The 23,880-nt window shown below is 47.0% G+C and overlaps 1 protein-coding gene across 2 annotated transcripts in view; it reads right to left on the reverse strand.

The window, feature by feature from the left end:
• The window catches only part of ZFAT (zinc finger and AT-hook domain containing), a 206,638-nt gene that overhangs the window by 79,853 nt on the left and 102,905 nt on the right, over positions 1-23,880 (reverse strand). The window contains exons 8-11 of one of the 2 annotated variants that reach the window (XM_040626167.1): positions 15,342-15,458; positions 15,016-15,103; positions 13,039-13,188; positions 11,093-11,266 (exon numbers count right to left, since the gene is read on the reverse strand). In XM_040626167.1, coding sequence (XP_040482101.1) covers positions 11,093-11,266; positions 13,039-13,188; positions 15,016-15,103; positions 15,342-15,458 — 529 coding nt within the window. The remainder of the gene's footprint in view (positions 1-11,092; positions 11,267-13,038; positions 13,189-15,015; positions 15,104-15,341; positions 15,459-23,880) is intronic. The other variant, XM_040626166.1, reaches the window with a different exon arrangement.

Here is a 23,880-nt window from a genome sequence, read left to right on the forward strand (position 1 = left end):
GTGTTTCAGGTCCGGGCAGCTGCTACCTTGAGGAGGAAAGGGGACGGCTGGTGGGGAGGGTAAGGCGGACTTCAGAGGGGCTGGCAATGTCCTGTGTCTTATCCCGGGATGTGGCTGCCCTTTGTGACAACCTAGTCGGCTGTGTATTTCTGCATGTGTATGATACTTTAATATTAAAAAGGTAAGGGGGAAAAAACGACTACCACAAGAACAAAACAGGCTACCTTCCCCAGAAGGGGCTCAGGAACAGGCACCGAAGGAGTTCAGGAAAGAAAAGACGTGTCGGGAGGTTCAAAGAGAAGGTCTGAGGGTTGCCGCACAGTCTGCAGATTACGTGGCTGCTGTTGCAGGTGGTGAGGAGACAGATACCATCAGCATTATCTGCCCCTGTGACGTTCAGTTCGGCATCTTTCTGAGAGCCAGGCTGGCTGGAGGTTTTCCACAGCAGACACAGCGGCTCGTTCTGGAAGCACCATGCTTTACCACCGGCTCCTAGTTCCCTCCAAAGGTGTGATCCTGTACAGCCCCCCTTCAAAGATGGGAGGGTAGGGGTGGAAAGGCCATCTCCACTACGTCTGTTCGTCCCTCCATCTTCCAGTTTCCCTTGGCAGGAGTCTGTTTCTCTGTTAATGGGAGCTCTTCGGCCCACGTTCCACAGCTGACTGGCTGAGGGAACAAAGCTGACCTCTGACCTGTGGAGCACTGGCTGGACCTGGTGACAGGACGTTGCCCGAACTCAAGTAGCACCAGATAGGAAAGGAAAGCACTGGGTCTAGCGTCCAGTAATCGTGAGATGTGCCCTTTACTCAGGTCTTACTCACCCTGTCATGCTAGGATAGAGGGGCAGGATTGGGAGGGAGGGAGGGAGCAAGAAGGAAGGAACAGAAGTCCCTGTTACTCTGCCTTGAGTTAGACGAAGAGAGAGGTGCCCCAACCCCAAGGGATGTGGGACTGCCCTCCCTGTTGAAGTTCTTTCCGCTGTGGGGGGGGACGATGAATGTGTAAGGGGGAGGGCAGGAGGGCCAGCGGAGCAGCTGCCTTGCTGTGCACCATGTGCTCCAGCAGGAGGCCATCCCAAGTAGAGGGGAGCAACAGTGACCGCACACCTGCTGGCTGCTGTTGCAGGGGTGCCCTCCGGGATACATGTGATCCCCAGCCTGGGGAGCAGCCCTTAGAAAACGGCCGGTACCCTGGTGAGGATGTGGAGGAAAGGGAACCCTGGTGCTCTGTTGGTGGGAATGTAAAATGGTGCAACCACTATGCAAAACAGTATGGAGGTTCCTCAAAAAATCCAAAACAGATCTCCCGTACCATCTACTGTTTACTACCTAGCAATTCCACTACGGGGTACACACCCAAAGGAACTATCTGTACTCCCGTGTTCATTACAGCGTTATTCACAATAGTCAAGACATGGCAACTAGTCAAATGCTATCAACAGATGAATGGATAATGAAGAAGTGGCATATGTAAACCACGGAATATTATTCAGCCATGAGAAAGGAGAATCTTGGACGTGCGGCAACATGAATGGACCTTGAGGGCATGATGCTAAGTGAGGTAAGTCAGAGAAAGAAAGGCAAGTACTGTTTCCACTTCTCTGTATAATCTGAAATGTCAAACTTGAAAAAAACAGAGTGAAATGGTGGTTACCAGGGGGCTGGGGGATCAAAACTGATGTTGTTGAAAGGCTCAAACTTGCCACAAGTAGTAAGTAAGGCACAGTGAGCTAGCGCACAGTATAATGACGAGAGACAACAATATTGTGCTGTAATAAAACGTGACAAATATCGCTACAATGGAAATAAGGAGGTAGCAAACTACCACGACGTACACCTCAAATTTACGCGATGTTACATGTCAAATATATTCAATAAAATTAAAAAACACTTAATCATAACCAAAAAGTTTATAACTCTGGGCTGTGATGGAGGTTAACTAAACTTACTGCGGTGACCATTTCACAATACACCCTATGCCAAATCACTATGTTGTACACCAGCCACTAATACCATGTTACGTCAATTACATCTCAGTAAAACTAGAAAAATATACCTGAAAAAAATGCACAGCACCTGTCAGCTTCCTTTGTGTCTTTACTACACCCTCATCTGCTTGGTGAGCTTCCCTGAGGACGGTTCCAGCTGCTCAGTTACTTTAAATAGAGTTCTATATAAAACTAGGGAGAGGTAGGATGGTAGAAAAATCTCAAACCCTCCTGTGAAAATAAAACCATGCCCTTTGTCTTCTGGCCTTTGGAGTCCATCAGCACACAAAGAAAGACAGCAAAGGACAAATTCCTTCTGATTTAAGGCACCTTGTTTGAAAACCTGTTAAATTGGGGCGCCTGGGTGGCACAGCGGTTAAGCATCTGCCTTTGGCTCAGGGCGTGATCCCGGCGATCTGGGATCGAGCCCCACATCAGGCTCCTCCACTGTGAGCCTGCTTCTTCCTCTCCCACTCACCCTGCTTGTGTTCCCTCTCTCGCTGGCTGTCTCCATGTCTGTCGAATAAATAAATAAAATCTTAAAAAGAAAAGAAAAGAAAAGAAAAGAAAAGAAAAGAAAAGAAAAGAAAAGAAAAGAAAAGAAAAGAAAAGAAAACCTGTTAAATTAAATCACTCTTGCCAAATCAAATTTCATACATACCTCAAACTTGAAAGAGCACTAAAATACTTAAAGAATTTTGCATAAATCGGAACTATTACTAGTAATAATATCTAGAGGCATTAAGGTGAAAATATCTTATTACGACTGTTGATCTAGTCTTAACTGCAAAAGGTGATTATTTTGTATAAATAAATTTATCAGAACACTGACTTTACCTTTTTCAACACTGATACTCTTTAAATATTAACTCTTGCACTGTATCTTCCTAAAGGGAGAATATCAGAGAGAAGAGAAATGGGATCTTTCGTAAATGACAGATGATGTAGATTACATGCTACGAGCACCAGTCCTTACGCTGTGTCCACAGCTGCTGAGAGTATGAAAACACTGACCACAAGAGGAACAGGCACATCCACCCAATGCTTAGAATGAACACACTCAATATGAACCCCCAAGTAATCTTCCCACAACCCCACTGTGGTAGGTAATGCCCTCCCCAAAGATATCCAGGTCCCAGTCCCCAGAGCCTTAGGTGACAAGAGGGATTTTGCGGATGTGACCAGGTTAAAGATCTTGAGATAGATTATCCTCTATTATCCAGGTGGGCTTCAGTGAAATCCTGTAAGGGTCCTTATGGGAGACAGGCAGGACGGTCAGGGCCACAAAGGAGATGTGATCATGGAAGCAGAGGGACAGCTACATCGGAAGGGCCTTGCTGCTGCCTTTGAACACAGAGGCAGGGGCTCATGAGCCAGAGGATACGGGCAGACTCTAGAAGCTAGAAAGGCCAGAAAGAGATTCCCCCCTAGGGCCTCCGGAAAGAATGCAGCCATGCTGACAACCTGATTTTAGATTTCTGAGCTGCGGAGCTGTCACGTCATAAATCTGTGTTGATTTTAGCCACTAAACGTGTGGTCATTAACAGCGGCCATGGGAAACGAACAGGAAAGACGAAGCACGGGTTCAAGGTCATACAGGCAGGCAGTAGTTCCAACCTGGGTCTGCCCTACCACCTCTCCACGCGGCCCGGCACACTGGGGTGTGCTGCCGAAGGTAAGAAAAGCTCCCCGCAGGAAGCATAACACGTGTTGCAGCTGGCGGTTTAGGGAGCCCCACCTCCACGGCTCTCGCATCTGCAGCGACTTGTACAATGGCAAATCAGTACAGAAATAGCGACAGCAGTAAAAATACAGTTGAAGAAGCCTCTGTGCTTTAAGGGCTGAACTTCAGGCAACAGCAGACTCAAGAGACGGACGGTTCTCTGTAATTAACACATCAGTTTTGATACAAGGAGGAATGCATCAGCATCAAGCATGGAAAAGAAGAGAAGGCGGCCCAGAGCCAGAGAAAATAATGGGAAAGGGCATGGCACCCCAAGTGGACTGAGGTTAAAGATGCCAGGCCAGGTACCTGCAACCTGCCACTGAGACCGCTCTACCCTGGTGAGGTTTTAGGTCACCAAGCTTTCTTCAACAGTCAGATCTGTCCGGTAGTGTAAACGAACTGTTCAGGAAGCTGTATGGTTCATTTTATACCATGGGTTGTTATTCTTACTGTTTATAAACACCTAAGAAGAGCTTCAGGTGGACCCAGATAGGGGGCACCCATAAAGTGGCATGGACATAAGCCTGCCCTCTGCTGCCCGTCACCCAGACACCAGCTGGGAAAGAGACCCACGGTGTCCATGACCACCCCTGTCCCTCCACCTTGACTCCAGGGTGAGCTGAACAAAGGGAAAGAGGGATGAGGATGCCATGCAGAGCCCAGGCTCACTGAAGCCTGGTGCAAGAACTTGGAAGGATCGACCAGCTGGTTGCTCAGATACCATTTTCCATTGATTAACCTCCTGGTTCTACAATGCATGTTTTTAGAAGTAAAGAGACTACAGATAAGTGGGGCTACTTTATCCTACAAGGACTCTGCTTGTCAAGGAAGGCGGAGAAAAACAACTCCACACTGACATCTAGAATAGTTCCACGTGTAGCCACAGGATCTCTTAGTACAAACTGAAGGAGCCTGGGGAAAAACGGTACGTCCTCCACTCACACTCGACTCTCCACTTGTCTAATTATGACGCACACAAGAGTGCTTGAAGCTCGGAGAATTCCTCTATGTAAGTTTTACCAGAAAACTTAACTCAAGTGTATGAGGGCAGGTTGGATGGGGCGGGGGGGACCTGAAGGAATTAGCACCGAACTTCAAAGAGCTTTTTATATTTCATGATTAGGGGATTCTCGATGGATTACATAACAGAAAGGCACTGCACCATTTCACCTGCCCCATGTGCTGGGGGCAGCGGAATCCTGGGAAAGCCTCTAGACCACACATGTGGAGGCCCTCTTTAAAGTCCAAAAGGGAAAAATGCGCTACAGCATGATTTTTGCATGAAATACTTTCATACTGTTGGCATACATGCAAAGCGTCTAATCAGCCCCTTTACAGATCATTGTCTCCTTGTACATACTGACTGGCAAACCTTTTGAACTGAAACCTGTGCCCATCTCGACCTCTCCCTTCTAAGGCACAGTAACGAGCTCCTCTGGGAAACAAGAATGAATAAATAGGGACATAGCACTTTCAAGGAGCCCATAAATGTGAAAAAATGGATTTGAAAGCAGGTAAAAGGAGAGGGTAATTACTCAGTTCCTTTTTACTTAATTGAGAGCAAGAAGATTCATTTAATAGTAAGTTCCTCTACCATATTTTAAAACATCCAATTCACAAGCACTTGATGTAATACAACTAAGAGACGAGATGGGGAAATAATTGGCACTTTTCAAGTGCTTCTACATCCCAACCACTGTCTGCAAAGCACTTCACATTTTTTTCACTCATTCAACCAACGAACATTTATTGAGCACCTACTATAATCCAGGCATTGTTTTAGGTGCCAGGGATACAAAACAAAGCAAATGTAGCAGGTCAAAGGTCCCTGCTTGAGGAGCTTACAGTCGAGTGCAAGACTCGGAAAGTCATGAACAAGGAAATTATAATGCACATCAGGGACAGAGAAGTCTAAGGAGAAACAGAGAAGGGCATGGACCCGGCACGCATGAGAACAGGAAGGAGATGGATGCGTCCAGAAAGGAGACAGTCAAGGGAGAGCAGAGCTGAGGAGGGTGAAGACAGAGGGGTGAGAGGGAGGCTCTCACTCAGCCGCTGTCTGGGAGCTGACTGTGGGGGTGAGGCCAGAAGCAGGGAGCGCATCAGGTGGCTACAGCAAGAAAGGAGGCACGAGGTGACAGCGACGTGGCCAAATGACACCCTACAAGGGTGCTGGGAAGGGAAAACTAAGGGAGAACACACAGAAGGTGCTAACGGGCCATGGGAAGGGTGTGAACGAGACAGTCAAGAATGACCTGAGGTTTCTGACCCAAGCGACCGCCAAGGAGACACAGGGACGGGACAGGTCAGCCAACTGTGGCCCCCCCAGGGTCAAATCCAGCCTGTTTCTCTACAGCTGGGAGTTCAGAATAGCTTTTACATTTTTCAAGGTTTATGGGAAGAAAACAAAACAAATCAAAAAGAAGAAGATACAGCAAGAACCCTACGTGGCACTCAAAATCTCAAATATTTACTACATTTTCCCCAAGTTTGGTGACCCCTGGCCCGCAGGAGACGCAGGCCTTGGACAGAGGAGGAGCCAAGGGCTGCCCAGGCTAAGTCTGAGGTGCTGACACGCAGGTGCAGACGCTGAGCGGGGCTGGTGGAGCCTGGGGCTGGTGACGGAACTTCCACGTAACTTGTGTGGAAGCACGGGGAGACCGGGGAGATGCCCCAGGGAGCAAGCGCAGAAGTGTGCGGACTTCCGAGAGCGGAAGGTCACAGCTAAGACGGCCCCAGAAAAGGAGACCAAGAAGCAGCAGCCAGAAGGGCAGGTGGATCCCAGGTGGGCAAGGGGCACCTTCTATCATTTGCTCCTCAAGCCCATCAGACACAGGGCCATACTGATCCCCATTTTATTGATAAGGAAACTGAGGTTCAGAAAAGTGACCTGACCAAGGCCACCCTACGAGGCAGCGGCAAGCAAGACTCATTATCAGGCCTCCGTAGCTGCCTACCCCACACAGCTTCTCTGTGGGACAAGCTGTAGAATCATTACCGATACAACAGAGCCACTAAAAACCAAGCCATTCCAGGCAGGTGGTAAAGCAATGTTTGCTTCCAAATAGGGCTAATTCTATGGCTACAGGCTGACGGTCTCATCAAGGCAACCAAGCCCCTCGTACCAGCACTCTTCCCTGAGGAACGCAAGGCACGTGTGATGTCGTACAGCTCACAAGGGCACCCCTAGGGTGGGAGATGGTGTCCTCCTTTGGTGGATGGAGAGATACTTTCCTTGACTTGACCAAACAGTTTCAAAGTTTATCCAAAGGAATAATAACTAAATGAGAAAAACTAAAAGATGTCCCTAAAAAATAAAAATAAAAAGGAATAACATGTGTGCATCAACAAATTACTTACAAAAACAGCACCTAATAAAACAATGTACAAGAACAGATACTGCTGAACAGACCAAAATCTCAGAACACGTCCAGCATCTTGAGAGACTGGCATTCCAAAATAAAATGAAAAGGACTGATTTCTCTATAAATATGTTGAGTCAACTGAACATTATTTTTAAAAAAATTAAAAGATCCCTACCACACACCACATACCAAAATAAATTTCAAGAATATTAATTTTAATAAATGTTATAAACCACAAAAGTAAAACTTGAAAAAAATACAAAAGAAGTTTCCCCTAGGGGGCGCCTGGGTGGCACAGCGGTTAAGCATCTGCCTTCAGCTCAGGGCGTGATCCCGGCGTTATGGGATCGAGCCCCACATCAGGCTCCTCCGCTATGAGCCTGCTTCTTCCTCTCCCACTCCCCCTGCTTGTGTTCTCTCTCTCGCTGGCTGTCTCTATCTCTGTCAAATAAATAAATAAAATCTCTAAAAAAAAAAAAGTTTCCCCTAAGACGAGGGAGGTTTCTTTCAAAACAGAGAAATCATGAAGAAAAAAAAGTAATAATAAAGGATAAGACTGGTAAGTTTACATAGGCAAGGTTATTTAACTTCTGTATATAAAACGAGGTGGTAAGTAAAACGTAAAGGCAAATGTTAAGTTAGAGCGAAATATCTGCACAATATGACAAACCACTGAGATAAAAAAGGCTTTGGAATCATCAAAATACAATGTGAGTGCTACCAAAAAGTGGGTAGGAGATGGAACTAAGCTTTTCTTTTAAGCTTTTTCAAAACTGAAAAGAAAAAGGAGGGATAGCTTGATTACAGCTGCAGAGCAGACCATCCCTGGAGCTGGACACCTGGCCTGCCATCGGGCACGCCACGAATCTAGCTGGTGTTCAAGAAAACATGAGACCACAGGAAGTCCTGGGGAAGAAGGGACCACCGGGTGAAGCTACACTGCCCCTCATCACAGAGCATGGGGCTGACAGAGACCCAGGAGGTGTCAAGGTCTATGTCCTTATCCCGCCCCACGTGGGACAGAGAGTGGGAGCACCGAGGCAGCAGCCCCGCCCCCCTATTCTGGTGCTGTTCTCACCGCACCTAACACATGATGCCTTTCTTCCTAGGCTGGTGAGCGTCTGAAAACAAGACATGACTTGACAAATACTTCAAACTCCCAAAAATGTCAGGAAAAAAAAAAAATGAAGAGAAACAATCCAAATTTCCTGTTTTGTTACAAAATATTTCATAATGCCTGCAAGGCCTATCCTCTTCGGGAAGGTTGTCTTACCTTACGCTTGAGGACACACCATCGTTGCACATCCGAATTCCCTTCCCCGCTGAAGGGCTCAGGGAAGTGACAGGTGAGACGGGCTGTGCGTGTCACTGCCCACCGCGGTGCCTGTCCCAACACTGCTGCCCGCCCCGGCCCTCCCCTCCACATCCGACAGCAGTCGGTCCAGGGCCCCTGATTAGACACACACCCCATCTCCTCGAATCGTTTCAGGCCAGGACCCAGACCTCTGGGCCAGCCATGAGGCCACAGCGCCCCTGCTGGCCCCGAGAGTGCCCCTGAGACCCTGCCACCATAGCCCAGCAGACATCCCAGACCGCCCGGTGCCAATGACAGCTGCTTGTCATTCATGGCACTGTATTATTCAGGATACCAGTGTATCACGTGCTTCTAAGTCAAGAAATATCAGTAAGGCTTACTGTTTGTGGAGGTATGGAATTCATGAATAATTACATGATTTAATGCTTTCATTACTCAGGGTAAGACTGCTTTACTGTCACTGCATTTTTAATTATTTCGCTTATGGATTTTCTTATTTACAGCACACTGCTTCGGTCTGAATAATTATGGCTCTGGCCTTGGTTCGGCCTTAGGCAAGCCCTGGATCTTTAGTTCTAGCGAAACCCAGCTAATAAGCATGCGGCCTCTCCGTAAGTCCCGCAAGCTCACCCAGGTACACGCACAACAGGATGAATTCCCTAGAACGGTCTTCAGATAAAGGTATGATCTAATGGCTGTATCATCCTCTAAGTTCTAAAATTAAAAATAATTGTTGAAATCATGCTGATTTTTACAGTGAACTCCAATTTTCATATATAATTGTGCTAAAATAGCAATATATTTATAAATATGGTTTATTAATCTCATTACATAGAATACTGACAAGAACTTCCCACAGCTGGGGTTTTTAAAGGAAAATTAAAAATGCTAAAAGTCTTTTATGGTTTAGCTGCCTGTCATTTTTTTTTTTAACTTAAATTGAATTAGCCAACATATAGTACACATCATTAGTTTTTGGTATAGTGTTCAATGATTCCCTACTTGCATATAGTACCCAGAGCTCATGACATCACATGCCCTCCTTAATGCCCATCACCCAGTTACCCCATCCTCCCACCCGCCTCCCTTTCCACAACCTCAGTTTGTTTCCGTAGTCAAGAGTCTCTCAGAGTTTGGCTCCCTCTCTGATTTCTTCCCATTCAGTTTTTCCTCCCTTCCCCTATGATCCTCTGCGCTATTTCTTATATTCCACATATGAGAGAAACCATATGATAACTGTCTTTCTCTGACTTATTTCACTTAGCATAATACCATCCAGTTCCATCCATGTCAATGTAAATGATAGGTATTCATCCCTTCTGATGGCTGAATAATATTCCATTGTATATATGGACCACATCTTCTCTAGCCATTCATCTGCTGAAGGACATCTCAGCTCCTTCCACAGCTTGGCTATTGTGGACATTGTTGCTATGAACATTGGGATGCAGGTGCCCCTTCTTTTCACTACGTCTGTATCTTTGGGGTAAATACCTAGTGGTGCAATTGCTGGGTCATAGGGTAGTTCTATTTTTAACTTTTTGAGGAACCTCCATACTGTTTTCCAGAGTGGCTGTACTAGCTTGCATTCCCACCAACAGTGTAAGAGAGTTCCCCCTTCTCCACATCCTCACCAACATCTGTTGTTTCCTGTCTTATTAATTTTAGCCATTCTAACTGGTGTAAGGTGGAATCTCACTGTGGCTTTGATTTGTATTTCCCTGATGACTAATGATGTGGAGCCTTTTTTCATGTGTCTGTTGGCCATTTGTAGGTCTTCTTTGGAGAAGTGTCTGTTCATGTCTTCTGCTCACCATTTCTTGACTGGATTATTTGTTTTTTGGGTGTTGAGTTTGATAAGTTCTTTATAGATCTTGGATACCCAGCTGCCCGTCTTCCTAAAACAATTCTGCTTTCCTTCCCTCCATCCTGCCCCTCTCAGGGAGACTTTCTTGGCCACTGTGACTACTGCCCGCCACCTCTCCTGCCCACAGCAACTCGCACCCTTCTCCCCAGGGCTGCTGAGCCCCCTTCCATCACAGCACTCACCTTTAGCACAGCCTGCATGCTTCCCTTCCTCCCCACTGGGCTATAAACTCCTTGGTGGCAGAAACTGTTCCTTATTGACCCTATTCCCCAGGCACGGGTGGGACATAGTATGAACTCAATCAATCGTTCTTAAGAATGAATGAAATTAGATATCCACTTAAATGTACTTCATCAAGGTCAAATTTGCCCAAGACTGTTTGTATTTTAAACTGAGCCCCGTTCTGGACTGAATGTAAAACCCTGAGGTAGTTTCGATGATACGCATCCACTTGGAAACATCAGGTCAGGTGTGATCATGGCTGCCCCTCAAGGTCTTCAGGTTTAGGTGGGGATGGAGGGCTGAGGAGGATTGAACTTTCAGATCAAGGCCTCCTGAGGGTGCCTTATTCCCTGAAGCAGTGTCCCCTCCACACCCACCCACCCATGCACACACGCCCAGCACTGGGGGAGGTCAGGCAGGGCTCCAGTCCTGAGCACAGGGCAAATGAGGAAGCAGGGGAGTTCTTTCTGCTCTCTTTCAGAATCGAAATTCTAAAAGACCCAGCTCTTTCTTGCCTGCAGACACATCCACGGTTTCTGCCGGACTTGGAACGTCAGCTTCAAACCTCCCTGGGGGAAAAAACTCACTATGCTATGGAGTCTTTACTTACCGTCAGCAGTGTGAAGGAGCTTGTGACTTTTCAACGTCCCTTTTGATTTGAATTTCTTGCCACACATGTCACATAGGTGGGTTTTCTCAGTGCTATGACGATTCATGTGAGCCTTGAGGTTACTCTTGCTACGAGTTGCATATTCACACAAAGAACATTTGAAGGGTTTCACACCTACCAGAGGAGCGGGGGGGAATATACATATATAAATAAAATCACACAGACACACATCTACTTATATGCGTGTGCACACGTGCGTGCATCCGAAGGATAGATGTGCATATCCATGTCGAACAAAGCAGTGCACCTGCCTGTCCCCAGACTCGCCCCACACGGGCCTTGCCAAGCTCTCATCCGTGCTGTTCCTCCCGATGGCCATGCCCTAGCCTCCTGGATCTGCCAGGGCCTCCCCCATGCCACTTTGTCTGGTTTGCCCAAGCCAAGCCCTTGCTGCCCTCTCAGTGTCCCCGCGTCCTGCAACTCCCGGCTAGCCATACTGCTACAGCGCATTGCGAGTCGTCCGCACCTGCCTCTCCTCACAGTCCAGGAACTCGAGGGCACAGACCCTCGAGCAGTTTCTGCAGCACACATTCATTACATGCAACTGAACTGAGATAAGCTGGCCGAAATTAAACAAGGACATGTGTAGAAATCAATGGGATCGGGTCCCCAGGATCAGAAGGGTAAGCACATTTTCATAAACTGAGCAGAGCCTTAGGACGTGAGCTGTTGTTGGGCTAAAGGCTTGGACTGTGGGGCATCCTGGCTACTCCCCCTCCACTCGACAAACACCTACGGAGGACCTACTCTGGAGAACACACTGAGGGGGCTCTGAAGCTGAGAAGGCACGGCTCCTGTAGCCACTGTCCAGAGGGAGATGTAAAGAAAAAGGCCATGACACCCGGTGCAACGTGCGTGGGGAGAAGGACGTTGTGCCCAACACTGAGCGCAGGGAGGACCTGACACCCTGTGTGCCCAGCAATTTCAGCCCTTGTCTACAAGACCAAAGACTCTGCAGTTAAGGAAATCGAGGCTTCACCGGGGCTGCGGGATGTGCCCGGGGCACAGAGGGCAGGTGCTTGCATCCTGGTAAACAAACAGAGCCTCCCAACCTTAGCTCTGAGCTCTGCTCCTTCTGCTTTGTCTGGGTCCCTACTCCACCGTTCACTGAACTGTTCGCCTCTACCATCCTGACAGTGCTTCCCCCAAGGCCTGAGGACAGATGTCTCTATCCTCCCCGTAGAAAACACTTTGTCCTTCGTCCTCTCCACGAGCCCTCTGTCTGTGGCACTCCAGCTCCTCTGCAAATGTCCGGAAGGGTCCCCCCGCCTCACCCCGGGCCCTGGCTCTGAGCCTCATCCCCAGGAGCGCCACGTCCTTACAGCGGAAAGCCAAGTTGGTGGCCCGCTGTCTCCAATGACCTCCTGACCGCCAACTGTCCAAAGTCCCAGAGCCTGTTCCCCGCACCTCCCTTCACAGGCAAGCACCCCTAAAGCACAGCCTATCTTCCTCCTTCCGCTCCCTCATCTCCAAGCAACTCTCCTGCCTTCTGGATTCTTCCTCCACAATGCCGGACCAGAGGCCTCTCTGCTGTCCTCTTCGCCATCATTCATTTGTAACCCAACACCTGCTCACACCTACCACACCAGCGCCCCGCGGCAGGCGCCAGTGACGGCCGCGACGGAGATGGCACTGTCCTGAAGCTCGCTGCCTAGCGCAGACGTCATGGAGATCTTTTTCACTACAGTTCCCACGGAAGTGCGGAAGAACCGCACACCTCTGCTCACCGCGACTGCAACCGACGGGCAGCAACAGAAATCGCTGAGCCCAGCTGGCTGAAGGACGTCTAACCGCCGGGCACGTGACGAGACGGCTGCCCCCTAAAGTACGCCCACAGGAAGCATGGAGACCAAAAGGGGGCTCCACCCCGAAAGAGGAGTACTCACCTTCGTGGGCCCAGATATGCCGCTGAAGGTCCGAGCCGTTCTTCATGAAGTAGAAATCGCAGTACGGGCACTTCATGGCTCGCTTCCCAATCAGACCTTTCAGCTGAACCCTCCTCCCGAGAACCTCAGAAATCGTGCTCATGGACACCTCTAGGAGAAAAGCAGGGGGATCAGCAGCAGCCAAAGAGGAGCGGCCCCCACGAGACGTATGTGAGCCTCGTGACCGCGCCCCAGTGCCTTGGCCGGTTCCAGCAGCGCTCAGCTGGCCAATCGAGATGTGCCCCCCGAGTCACACAGTAGGATTGTTGCCTAAAAATTGAACCAGAATCTAATCAAGTCTCAGATCTAAATATCCGTGAGCATAAAATCCAAAGGATGGAGAAACAAGACCATGAGGCAGCATCAGACAAATGCAGGACATGAAATCATCTACAGGAAAAACGACCCGGTCCCTCCAACAAACTGACGTCAAGGGAACAAAAGTGGGGTGCGGTGAACCACAGAATATAAGAAACTCAAGTGACATAACGACTAAAAGCAAAATACCTGGGTCTTGATTCAAACAATCTTACGCCAACTGAGGAAATTTTAAATGAACTAACACCAGGCGGTAATAAAGAGTCACCATTAATTCTGTTTTAATGGTGACCTAGTGTTATGTTCCAAAAACACCCTGATTAGCATCCCGAACTACTTTTACAGGGAAATTACGTATGCGCGGGACCTACTTTAAGATATTCTAGAACGAAAGTCTGGAGTTCGATCCATGAAACCAGTCTGACGAAATGCACTCGAGTGTGGCAGGTGAGCTGTTGCCTATCCGTGGGGGTGCCTCATACTACCCCGTGTTTTGTATGTATTTGAAGTTTAGACCAAAGACAAAGAACACCTCACCTATGTTCACGAGAAAGGCTGGCCAGTTTAAATGAGCACCCTCGGCTCACACCGGACACAGGCTGACAAGAGAACGAGGCCATCAGAGAATCCCATAACCCACGTGTTCCCACACAAAGGTCTTAAAGCTCCGTCTGTTCCCACATAGAACATGAATGTCGGTGAACTCTGTCATTTCTTTACTTTTCTCCAGTATCATTTATAATCAGCGAGTCAGTCCCCTAGCACAGGAGCAGATACAAAATAAAGCAGATACAAAGGGGACGTGGACGCAGGGAAAAGCGCACCCGGCTTACCTGTTCCTCATTTATACCACACACAGCTCCCACGTCTGTGCTCTCGGGCCTGCCCAATGTGACACCGGGGATCTGGGATCAGCCTTAACAGTGGTAGCCCTTCCCCAAGGCTCTAATAGGGTGGGGGGAAGGGCAGAAAATTGCCAATGACCTGAACACAAGGAGTCAGTGCACCGAGAACGGGGTATGGACGGGGCGGGGCCCTCCCCCAGGCGGGGAGCCCCCAAATCCACCCCAAGGATGGGACTCCAAGGAAGAACGTAGAGAATAAACAGGAATTAGCAGAGTGGGGGAAATGTGTCCCAGGTGGTGGAAACGGAGGTGTGACAGGCATGAATGCCCAGGTGGCTCGTGCTTCACACCTGTCAGTGGCCAGAGACCAGTGTGGGGAGACCGAGGTGACGGTCACTCCAACTCAGCAAGGCTCCTCAGCCTGGGAGCGCGCACCCCTCATAGACCACCATAGTTTGTGGGCAACAAACTTTTCACGGGCCCCCGGGGAGTGGCGTCTAGGTCAGACCTGTTTGTAGGTGACCCACCCAAAGGCATTCCAAGTGAACATTAAAACGGAGGAGATGGGAGTGTGGGGAGACGTATCAGACCAGATAAAAGGATAACATGAAGGAATCAAAACAACTCCCCACGTTAAATAAAGGTAATCGTTTCCCTCGAATCCATTCATACTTTCACCCCCCTTTATTCCCATTTCGTGTAATTGATATATAATGCTATGTTTTAAACATAAGCACTTGAAAATTAATCTCCTCTCCAAGATGCATAACCTTACCAGGATGGTTGGTCTTGATATGCGACTTTATCAATCGGTCTTCTGAAAAAGACTTTTCACACACTGGACAAGAGTAACTCCTTTTGTCCTTAACAGAAAGAGAGCATAATCAATGGGGTGTCTCATTCAAACCTGGGCTCCATGGAAAAACCACCACCGCCACCACCACTGCCGCCACCGCCACGGCTGCCGCCACCACCGCTAGACCACAGTGCACCTCTGCAAACACGTGACATGCCGCCTGCACCTGGCCCCCCACAGCGGGGAGCTCAGGAGCGCCAGGGAATGGTCCCAGCTCCATTTCAGAAGGGGGGGACGGGGCTTACAGATGACGGTCTGCTGGAGGTGGCCAGGCCAGCAGAGGGCAGGGCTCGGCCTCGAGGTCTACTGCGCGGACCAGCGCTGCTCCACGACCCAACACGTATTATGTCCTCCAGTGCTCTCTGCGTGGTGGGGGGGAGGGGGGTTCATAGAAGTTATTTTACTGAGACTCACAACCACTTTTAATTGATAGGCATTATGATGCTCGTGTTACAGATTAAGACACGAGGCCAAGGGTGATGAGCCCCAAGTCTGAGGGGAAGAGCCGGCATCTGAACCCGAAATGCCCACCCCAGGCTGCTCCTACGACTCCCAAGACCCGCGTGCCACTGAGGCCGCAGGTAAGGGGTCCTCCCACACTGCTCCTCGCTTCCTTGACCCAGCTAACCGCCAGCTACATTCTCACTACGGGAGAGGCTTTTGTCAATGATCCAGCTACAGCTTTTGCTCATCTTTTCCTTCAGCTCACTGTAAGTCTACTGCACCTGCTAATTCCCCCCAGGTGTTATGGGTTAACCAATGTCCCCCCGCAAAATTCAAATTGAAGTCCTAACCCCCAGTACTTTGGAATGAGACCTTATTTGGAAACAAGGTCATTGCAGATGCAATAGTTCAGCTGAAGTCATTGTTGGAGGGGGGGGGGCAATTCCTACATGACTGGCGTCCTGATAAAAAAGGAAATTTGGACACAGACATGCACAAAGGGGGATGCCATGCGGAGAAGGAGGCGGAAATCCAGGTGACGAGTCTGCAAGCCAAGGAACAACAGAGATTGCTGGCAAAACACCAAAAGCTAGGAGAGAGGCGAAGAACAGCCTCTCCCTCACAGCCAAAACCATGCAAACACCTTGATCGTGGGATCCTGGCCTCCAGAACTGGGAGACAATAAACATCATTGTTTATGCCACTCAGTGGGTCGGGGGCCCTAGGGGCTAATACAGGGGGTGAGCAGACGTAGGGAAAGGGCCACAGCCGGACTCCACCTGTGTACAGGTGCGTCAGACAGGTGGGAGGGGCAGGCAGACAGAGCAGTGCTCTGCGTGGGTGTTTGCTCCTGCCCCCCCCACAGCATCCCCGACAGGGAAGACAGCCAAGTGCGGCAGCATCAGTGCAAGCTCACCAGGCACAGAAATACCTGCAAACCCACAACGAGCTGCGAACTGTGACCTGTGTGAACAAACTGCACGAGCCCACAAGAAATGCAGGAGCCGAGGCTGCAAGGAAGGGTTTCGAGCCATGTGTGTTCCGGAGGATGTTCACAGCCCATGTTCACTTGGATTTACAGGAGAACGAATTCCCACCATTTCCTGGGCACCTATGAGGAGCTCAGCATTGCACCAAGTGCTCCCCATGTCACGATAAATGAGTAAGTCACCCCAAAATGCAGTCTACTCACATCCTCACACCAATAAATAATAATAGCAACAATAGCAACCATTTCTTAAGAACTTACTCATGCAGAGTGCTGAGCTCTACGTACCACACACGCTATGAGGCATCTGAGAAGCTGCCCAAGGTCACACACCACCCCCCACCGCCAAGAGCAGAGGACGGTGTCCAAACCAGACCTCTGTACTCCAAAGTTCCTGCTCCTATAAGACAGTGACCAGGAGTACAGACTGAGGGCTCCAAATCCCTAGGTTCAAATCCTGGTTTCACCACTTACTCGGTGGGGAACTTTGGGCAAGTGACTTCACCTGTCAATGCCCTGGTTTCTTCATTTGTAAAATGGCAATAAAAACAGCCTCCTTGCTAGGAGGAAAAAGGACATTAAAAACACATAAAGTGGACTTCCATTTGCCAGTCCAGCACGTAAGAAGCTTGGAAGTCTCCACTCCATCCTAACAACACATGAAATGTTGGACAAACTGAAAAAAACAACATCTCTTCTTAATCTGTAAGAGACATGAGGTCATAGGGCAAACCACTGCCCCCCAAGCTGGAGACAATGCAGAGAATCATGACTTCTTGGAGCAAAAACCCACAGGCAGAAAACTCCCTGCGAACCAGGACCAGAGCAGGGAAACTCGGACTGGAACTGACGAGATGCCAGAAGCTCGCTGGGGACAACTAAGAGAGTTAAAAGTTCCAGGGCCACCCACCTTTGTACGTTTTGCCTCCAGGAGCTCCACCTTGTACTCTGGGTGAACCCATGCTTCCGCTTCCGGCAAGGAGAGGGGAAAAGGAACCATTTTGAAATACACCACAGCATTCTCTTGCTCTCAACAAGGCCTGCCCCCACGGGAAACCAATTAACCAGAGCCTAACCTGGGGGGTAATACCAGAGAATAGCTACCTGGGGGAAGGGAAATACTCACCTTCAACCTCCTCCTACATCCTTCCACATGTGAAAAAGGATATACCCAAACTCAGACCACTTTAGCCATCCTTTCCCACCCAAGGGAGTTGGGAAAAAACCGAGGAACACTGGTGAAGTTCATGTCCAACAGCAGAGGCTAACGGAGAGACTGAGACCTTATCACAGGATTACAGAAGGATACCCCTCCCCCACATCTTATCAATACATTAATAAAGGCCTATTGCAGTTCCTTCTACCCAGTACATCCTGTCCTGAAGGAAGAAAAAAATTGTAAGACACACTAAAAGGCAAAAAACACAGTCTGAAGAGGCAGAGCAGGCATCAGAACCAGACTCAGATACGGCAAGGAGGCTGGGATTATCAGACTATTTAAAACAGCTCTGATGCGCGTGCTCAGGGCTCTACTGGAGGACGCAGAGAGCAGGCAAGAGACGCTGCCCACAATGTAAGCAGAAAGATGAACATTCTCAGAAAAAAACAACAAAGAAATGCCAGAGATCAAAACCGCTTCAACAGAAGTGAAGAATGCCTCTGATGGGAGTAGGAAGAGAATGGACAGAGCTGAGGAAAGAATTTCTGAGCTTAGGGATATCTCTAAAGAAACCTCTAAAACTGAAAAGCAGGCAGGAAAGAAGACTGATGGAAACAGAACAGAACGTCCAAGGACCGTGGGACGACAGAAGGTGTAATATGCATGTACTGGGAATATGAGAAGAAGAAGAAGAAGAAGAAGAAAGAGATGAAGGAACTGAAGAAATATTTGAAACAATAATGACTGACAATTTCCCTAACAGGATGTCAAACGCCAAAACAGATCCAAAAATCTCAGAGAACACCAAATAGGAATAATACCAAATAAACTACACCTATCATGTTTGAACTACAGTAAACCAAAGTTAAAGAAAAAATACTGAATGAAACCAGGGTAGGCGGGGAGGACACCTTACCCCTAGAGGAACAAAGATAAGAATTATACCCAACTTCTGAGAAACCACACAAGCAAGAAGAGAAGAGAGTGAAATACTTACAAAGCTGAAAGGAAAAAAAAAAATACCAACCTAGAATTCTGTGCCCTGCAAAAGTATCCTTCAAAAATGAAGAAGAAATAAAGACTTTCTCAGACAAACAAAAATTGAAGGTATTTGTTACCACTTACACTGCCTTACAAGAAATATTAGAACAAAATAAAGTCAGAATCTTGACCTGCATAAAGTTAGAGCATTGGAGAAGGAAGAAGTAAGGTAAACTAAAAACTTTTATTTATCTTAAGCTTAATTGATCCAACAGAGTTTGTTCAAAATAATAACAGCAACAATGTATTCAATAATATATGCTTTCTAGATACATATGTTTATATAAAAGTAAAATAAATATCAGCAGTGATACAAGGGGTACAAAGAAGGAATTAGGATTATTTTGTTAATTACAAGGTACTCACACTATCCATAATGTGGAACAGTGCTATATGAAAATCAACTTGGATTATATAGAAATGTATAGAAGTTCTAGAGTAACCACTAGAAAAAGTAAAAAAAAAAAAAAAAGTAAAAGTGAATGTATGCTAAGTGAGGAGAGAACATGAAATCATATAAAAGGCTCAATTAAAACTACAAACGAGGGGGCGCCTGGGTGGCTCACTCAGTTAGGTGTCTGTCTTCGGCTCAGGTCATGATCCCAGGGTTCTGGGGTCAAACCCCATGTTGGGCTCCCTGCTCAGCTAGGAGTCGGCTTGTCCTTCTGCCCCTCCCCCTGCTCATGCTCGCTCTCTCACCCTCTCTCAGAAAAATAAAATCTTTTTAAAATAAATAAATAATTAAATAAAACTACAAACAACAGAAAAATATTGGAACACAAAGGAACAGAGAACAAGGACAACAAATAGAAAACACTGACAAATATGATAAATATTAATTCAACTATATCAATAATCACTTTATCAAATGATCTTAAATGTACCAATTAAAAGACAGAGATTGCCAGACTGGATCAAGAAACAAGATTCAACAATACGTTGGCTGTAAGAAACCCACTTTAAATTTAAAGACACAAGCACATTAGAAGGAAATTATACCATGCTAACACTAATCAAAAGAAAGGGGAAGTAGCTTAATTAATTTCAGACAGAACAGACTTCAAGGATAGTTATCAGTTATAAAAAGGGGCACTTACATAATGCTGAAGGGGTCAATTCTCCAAGACATAATAATCCTTAACATGTATGCACCTAACAACACAGTCAAAAAGCCTGAGGGGAAAACTGGTAGAATGGCAAGGAGAAAAAGATGAACCCACTGCTTTCGCTGGAGACTTCAACGCCCCTCTATCAGAAATGGACAGATCCAGCAGGCAGAAAATCAGTGAGGACACAGCTGAATTCAACAACACCATTAATCAACTGGGAATAATTGACATCTACAGACTACTCCAAAACAGAATACACATTCTTCTCAAGGTCACACAGAACATTCACCAAAACAGACCACATTCTGGGCCATGAAACAGCCCTCAACAAACTGAAAAGAAAAGAAATCACACAGAGTCTGCTCACAGACCCCAATGGATTAAACTAGTAATCAAGGACAGAAAGATAGCTGGACTATCTCTAAATATGTACAAATTAAACAATATACTTTTAATAACACAAGTTGAAGAAATCTCAAGAAAAAATTTTTTTTAATTTTAAACTAAATAAAAATGAAAACACAAGTTATCAAAATCTATGAAAAGCAATGAAAGCTGTACTTAGAGGGAAATTTACATAACACTGAACATATATTAGAAAAGAAGAAAGATCTAAAATCAATCTTCTAAGCTTCCACCTTAGGAAAGCAGAAAAAGATGAGTAAATTAAATTCAGATTAAGCAGAAGAAAAAAATTAAAAATTAGAGCAGAAACCAAATAAATTAAAATTAGGAAATCACAAATACCACATGATTTCACTCATGCGAAATTTAAGAAACAGATGAACATAGGGGAAGGGGGGGAAAAGAGAGAGGGAGGCAAACCATGAGAGACAATAAACTACAGAGAACAAACTGAGGGTTGCTGCAGGAAGGTGGGCAGGGGATGAGCTAGATGGGGGATGGGCATTAAGGAGGGCACTTATGATGAGCACTGGGTATTATATGTAAGTGATGAACCACTAAATTCTACTCCTGAAACCAATGTTATAGTATATGTTAACTAGAATTTAAATAAAAACTTGAAGATACATACATACATACATACATACATGCAGGAAATCAACAGAGGGAAAAAAAAAAAGCTATCTCTTTGAAAAGATCGATAATATCATTAAGCCTCTAACCAGGCTAACTAGGCAAAAGAGAGGCCACAAGTTACTAATACAAGAAATGAAAAAGGGGACAGACTACTGGAAAAGGGGACACACCACAGATCCCCTGAACATTAAAAAGATAGTAAAGAAATACCATGAATAAGTCTATACCCACAAATTTGACAACCTAGAGGAAACAGACCAATTCTTTAAAAGACACAGCCTGCCAAAACTCACAAATAAATAAATAATCATAATAGTCCTATCTCTATTAAAGAAATGACATCAATAATGTTCCAAAAAAAGGGGTGCCCAGGTGGTTCAGTTGGTTGACTCCTGGTTTTGGCTCAGGTCATGAATTCAGGGTTGAGCCCCGCATCAGGCTCCACACTCAGCAAGAAGTATGCTTGAGATTCTCTCTCCCTCTCCCTCTACCCCTCCCCTTGCTCGTGCGCACTTTCTCTCAAATAAATCTTTTAAAATAATAATAGTAATAAAATAATAATAATCTTCCAAAACAAAAAGCACCAATCCCAGATGTATTCACCAGTGAACTCCACCAAACACGTAAGGAAGAAATTATACCAATTCTCTACAATCTCTTTTAGAAAACAAAAGCAGAAGAATTGAACTTCCTAACTCATTCCACAAAGGCCAGCATTACCCCGATATCAAAAACAGACAAAAACATTACAAGAAAAGTAAATCACAGGCCAATATCGCTCATGAACAGAGATGAATCCTCAGCAAAACATTAGCACATTGAAACAGCAACGTATGAAAAGAGCGACACACCACGATCGAATGGGATTTATCCCTAGTAGGCAAGGCTGATTCAACATTGTAAATCAAATAAGTCTATCACACCAGCAGGGTAAGAAATAAAAATCACATGCTCATATCAACAGAAACATAAGAATTTGGTAAAATCCAACATCCATTCACGATAAACAATCTCAGTAAAATAGGAAGGGGGATAACCTCCTCAACTTGATAAAGATTATCTATAAAATACTTCCAGTTATCATCATACTTAATGATGAGAAACTAGAAGTTTTCCCACTAAAATCAGAAACGAATCAAGGATCTGCTTACAAAGTGAAAGAAGCCAGTGTGAAAAGGCTCCAAACTATACGATTCCAACTCTATGACATCCTGAAAAAAGCAGAACTATGGAGACAGTGAAAGGATGCACAGTGGCCAGAATGTGGAGGGAAGAGAGGGATGAACAGGGGGAGTGAGGAGGATGTGAGGGCAGTGACACTCTTCTGCATGAGGCGATAATGGTGGGTACATGTCATTACCCACTGTCCACACCCACAGAACGCGCAACACCAAGAGTGACCCCAGATGTAAACTCCGGGCTCTGGGTGTTACCTGTGTGTCAGTGTCCGTTCATGGACTGTAACAACGGTACCACTGTGGTGTGGGATGTCAATAGTGGGTCGCTTGTGCCTGTTTGGGGACAGCGAAATCTCTGTACTTACTGGTCAGTCTGCAGTGAACCTAAAACTGTTCTAAAAAAATAAAGTTTATTGAGAGAGAACACACATAGAGTGCTCAGAATGGACCCCGGCCTCTCGATAGTGAGCACTCAATGTGGCTGTGGCATTGTTATTAACGCAACTTGGCCTCAGATAAGAGATCTTCTCGTGGGCTAACGCACCCTGGGAATCTCCAAGAGGGGGGTCTGAGTGAGCACCCTTCAAATTCCTTTGTGGATTAGATGCCGCTGTTGCAGAACATCTCCAGAGAGGGTGTTCCCTGGAGCACGCTTAGGAGAACGGTGCTTGGTATTTAAAAACAAAAACAGGGGCGCCAGGGTGGCGCAGTCCTTAAGCGTCTGCCTTCGGCTCAGGGCGTGATCCTGGAGTTCTGGGATCGAGCCCCGCATCAGGCTCCTCTGCTGGGAGCCTGCTTCTTCCTCTCCCACTCCCCCTGCTTGTGTTCCCTCTCTCGCTGGCTGTCTCTCTGTCAAATAAATAAAATCTTAAAAAATAAATAAAATAAAATAAAATAAAATGAAATAAAATAAAATAAAATAAAATAAAATAAAAACAAAAGTCCCTCTGAACCATCAAACAGTCTGGCTGCAGGTCCCACAAAACATCTGGGTTCCAAGCGACGCCTGCCAAGCTCAGGTGTCCAAGCGGTCCGGGCAGCTCTCATGACACTGTCCTGAGCTTTGTGTCCAGCCAATGCCACAGACTTCCACCCAGGCTATGCTGTGGGCTCAGGCCTTCTCAAGATGTTCCCATCACTGTCCTCCTCTGCCCTTGACCCTTCAAGGTCACCCCATCACTCCCTGAGTCTGCACACAGGAACTCGTGCTCACAGGCTGTTTCTGAAAGATGGCCTGGCCTGGCGGGCATCCTAGAGGAGGCCTGTTACCACCCCCGCCTGCCCCCAGTGCCCTCATCAGCAGAGATGATGGAGGCGTTCAGCAGGGCTTTGAAGAAGTTTACTGTCATCTCCCCTGAGTCCTTGCTATCAGATTTTTTTTTCTTTTAATCTCTGATCGTCTGAAAGCAATTTATCTTAGAGCTTATCAGGGCCCCTCATTTCTTGATGCCTTTGAAGACTGTCAGAAGGGCACAGGCGGTAGGACACAGGCGGCAGGAGGAGGGGGCACTCTTAGGACTCACTTAATTTTTTTCCCCCAAAGCCTCAGTTCCATACCGGAGATGAAAACCCAAACTGACACAACCACTGTAAAAAGAGCGGCTGTTAAAAGAGTTCCTGGCAGAGGCGGAGAGCAAGGGGCCTGCGCGGTAATGACAGTCAAGAAGCCCAGCGCTCGGAGTATGTTTGCTCCGTGGAAATGGCCTTCAAAGCAACAAAGGACCCTTTGAAAGAAGAAAGGCATCAGCAGGAGTCTGTGGCCACAGTGTGGGGTGTGCGCGTTGACCCAGGGCTCAGGCTCACTGCCCCCCCCCCCCCCCCCCC

The sequence above is a fragment of the Ursus maritimus genome, unplaced genomic scaffold (genome assembly GCF_017311325.1).
Source record: "Ursus maritimus isolate PB19 unplaced genomic scaffold, ASM1731132v1 scaffold_9, whole genome shotgun sequence".
NCBI lineage: Eukaryota > Metazoa > Chordata > Mammalia > Carnivora > Ursidae > Ursus > Ursus maritimus.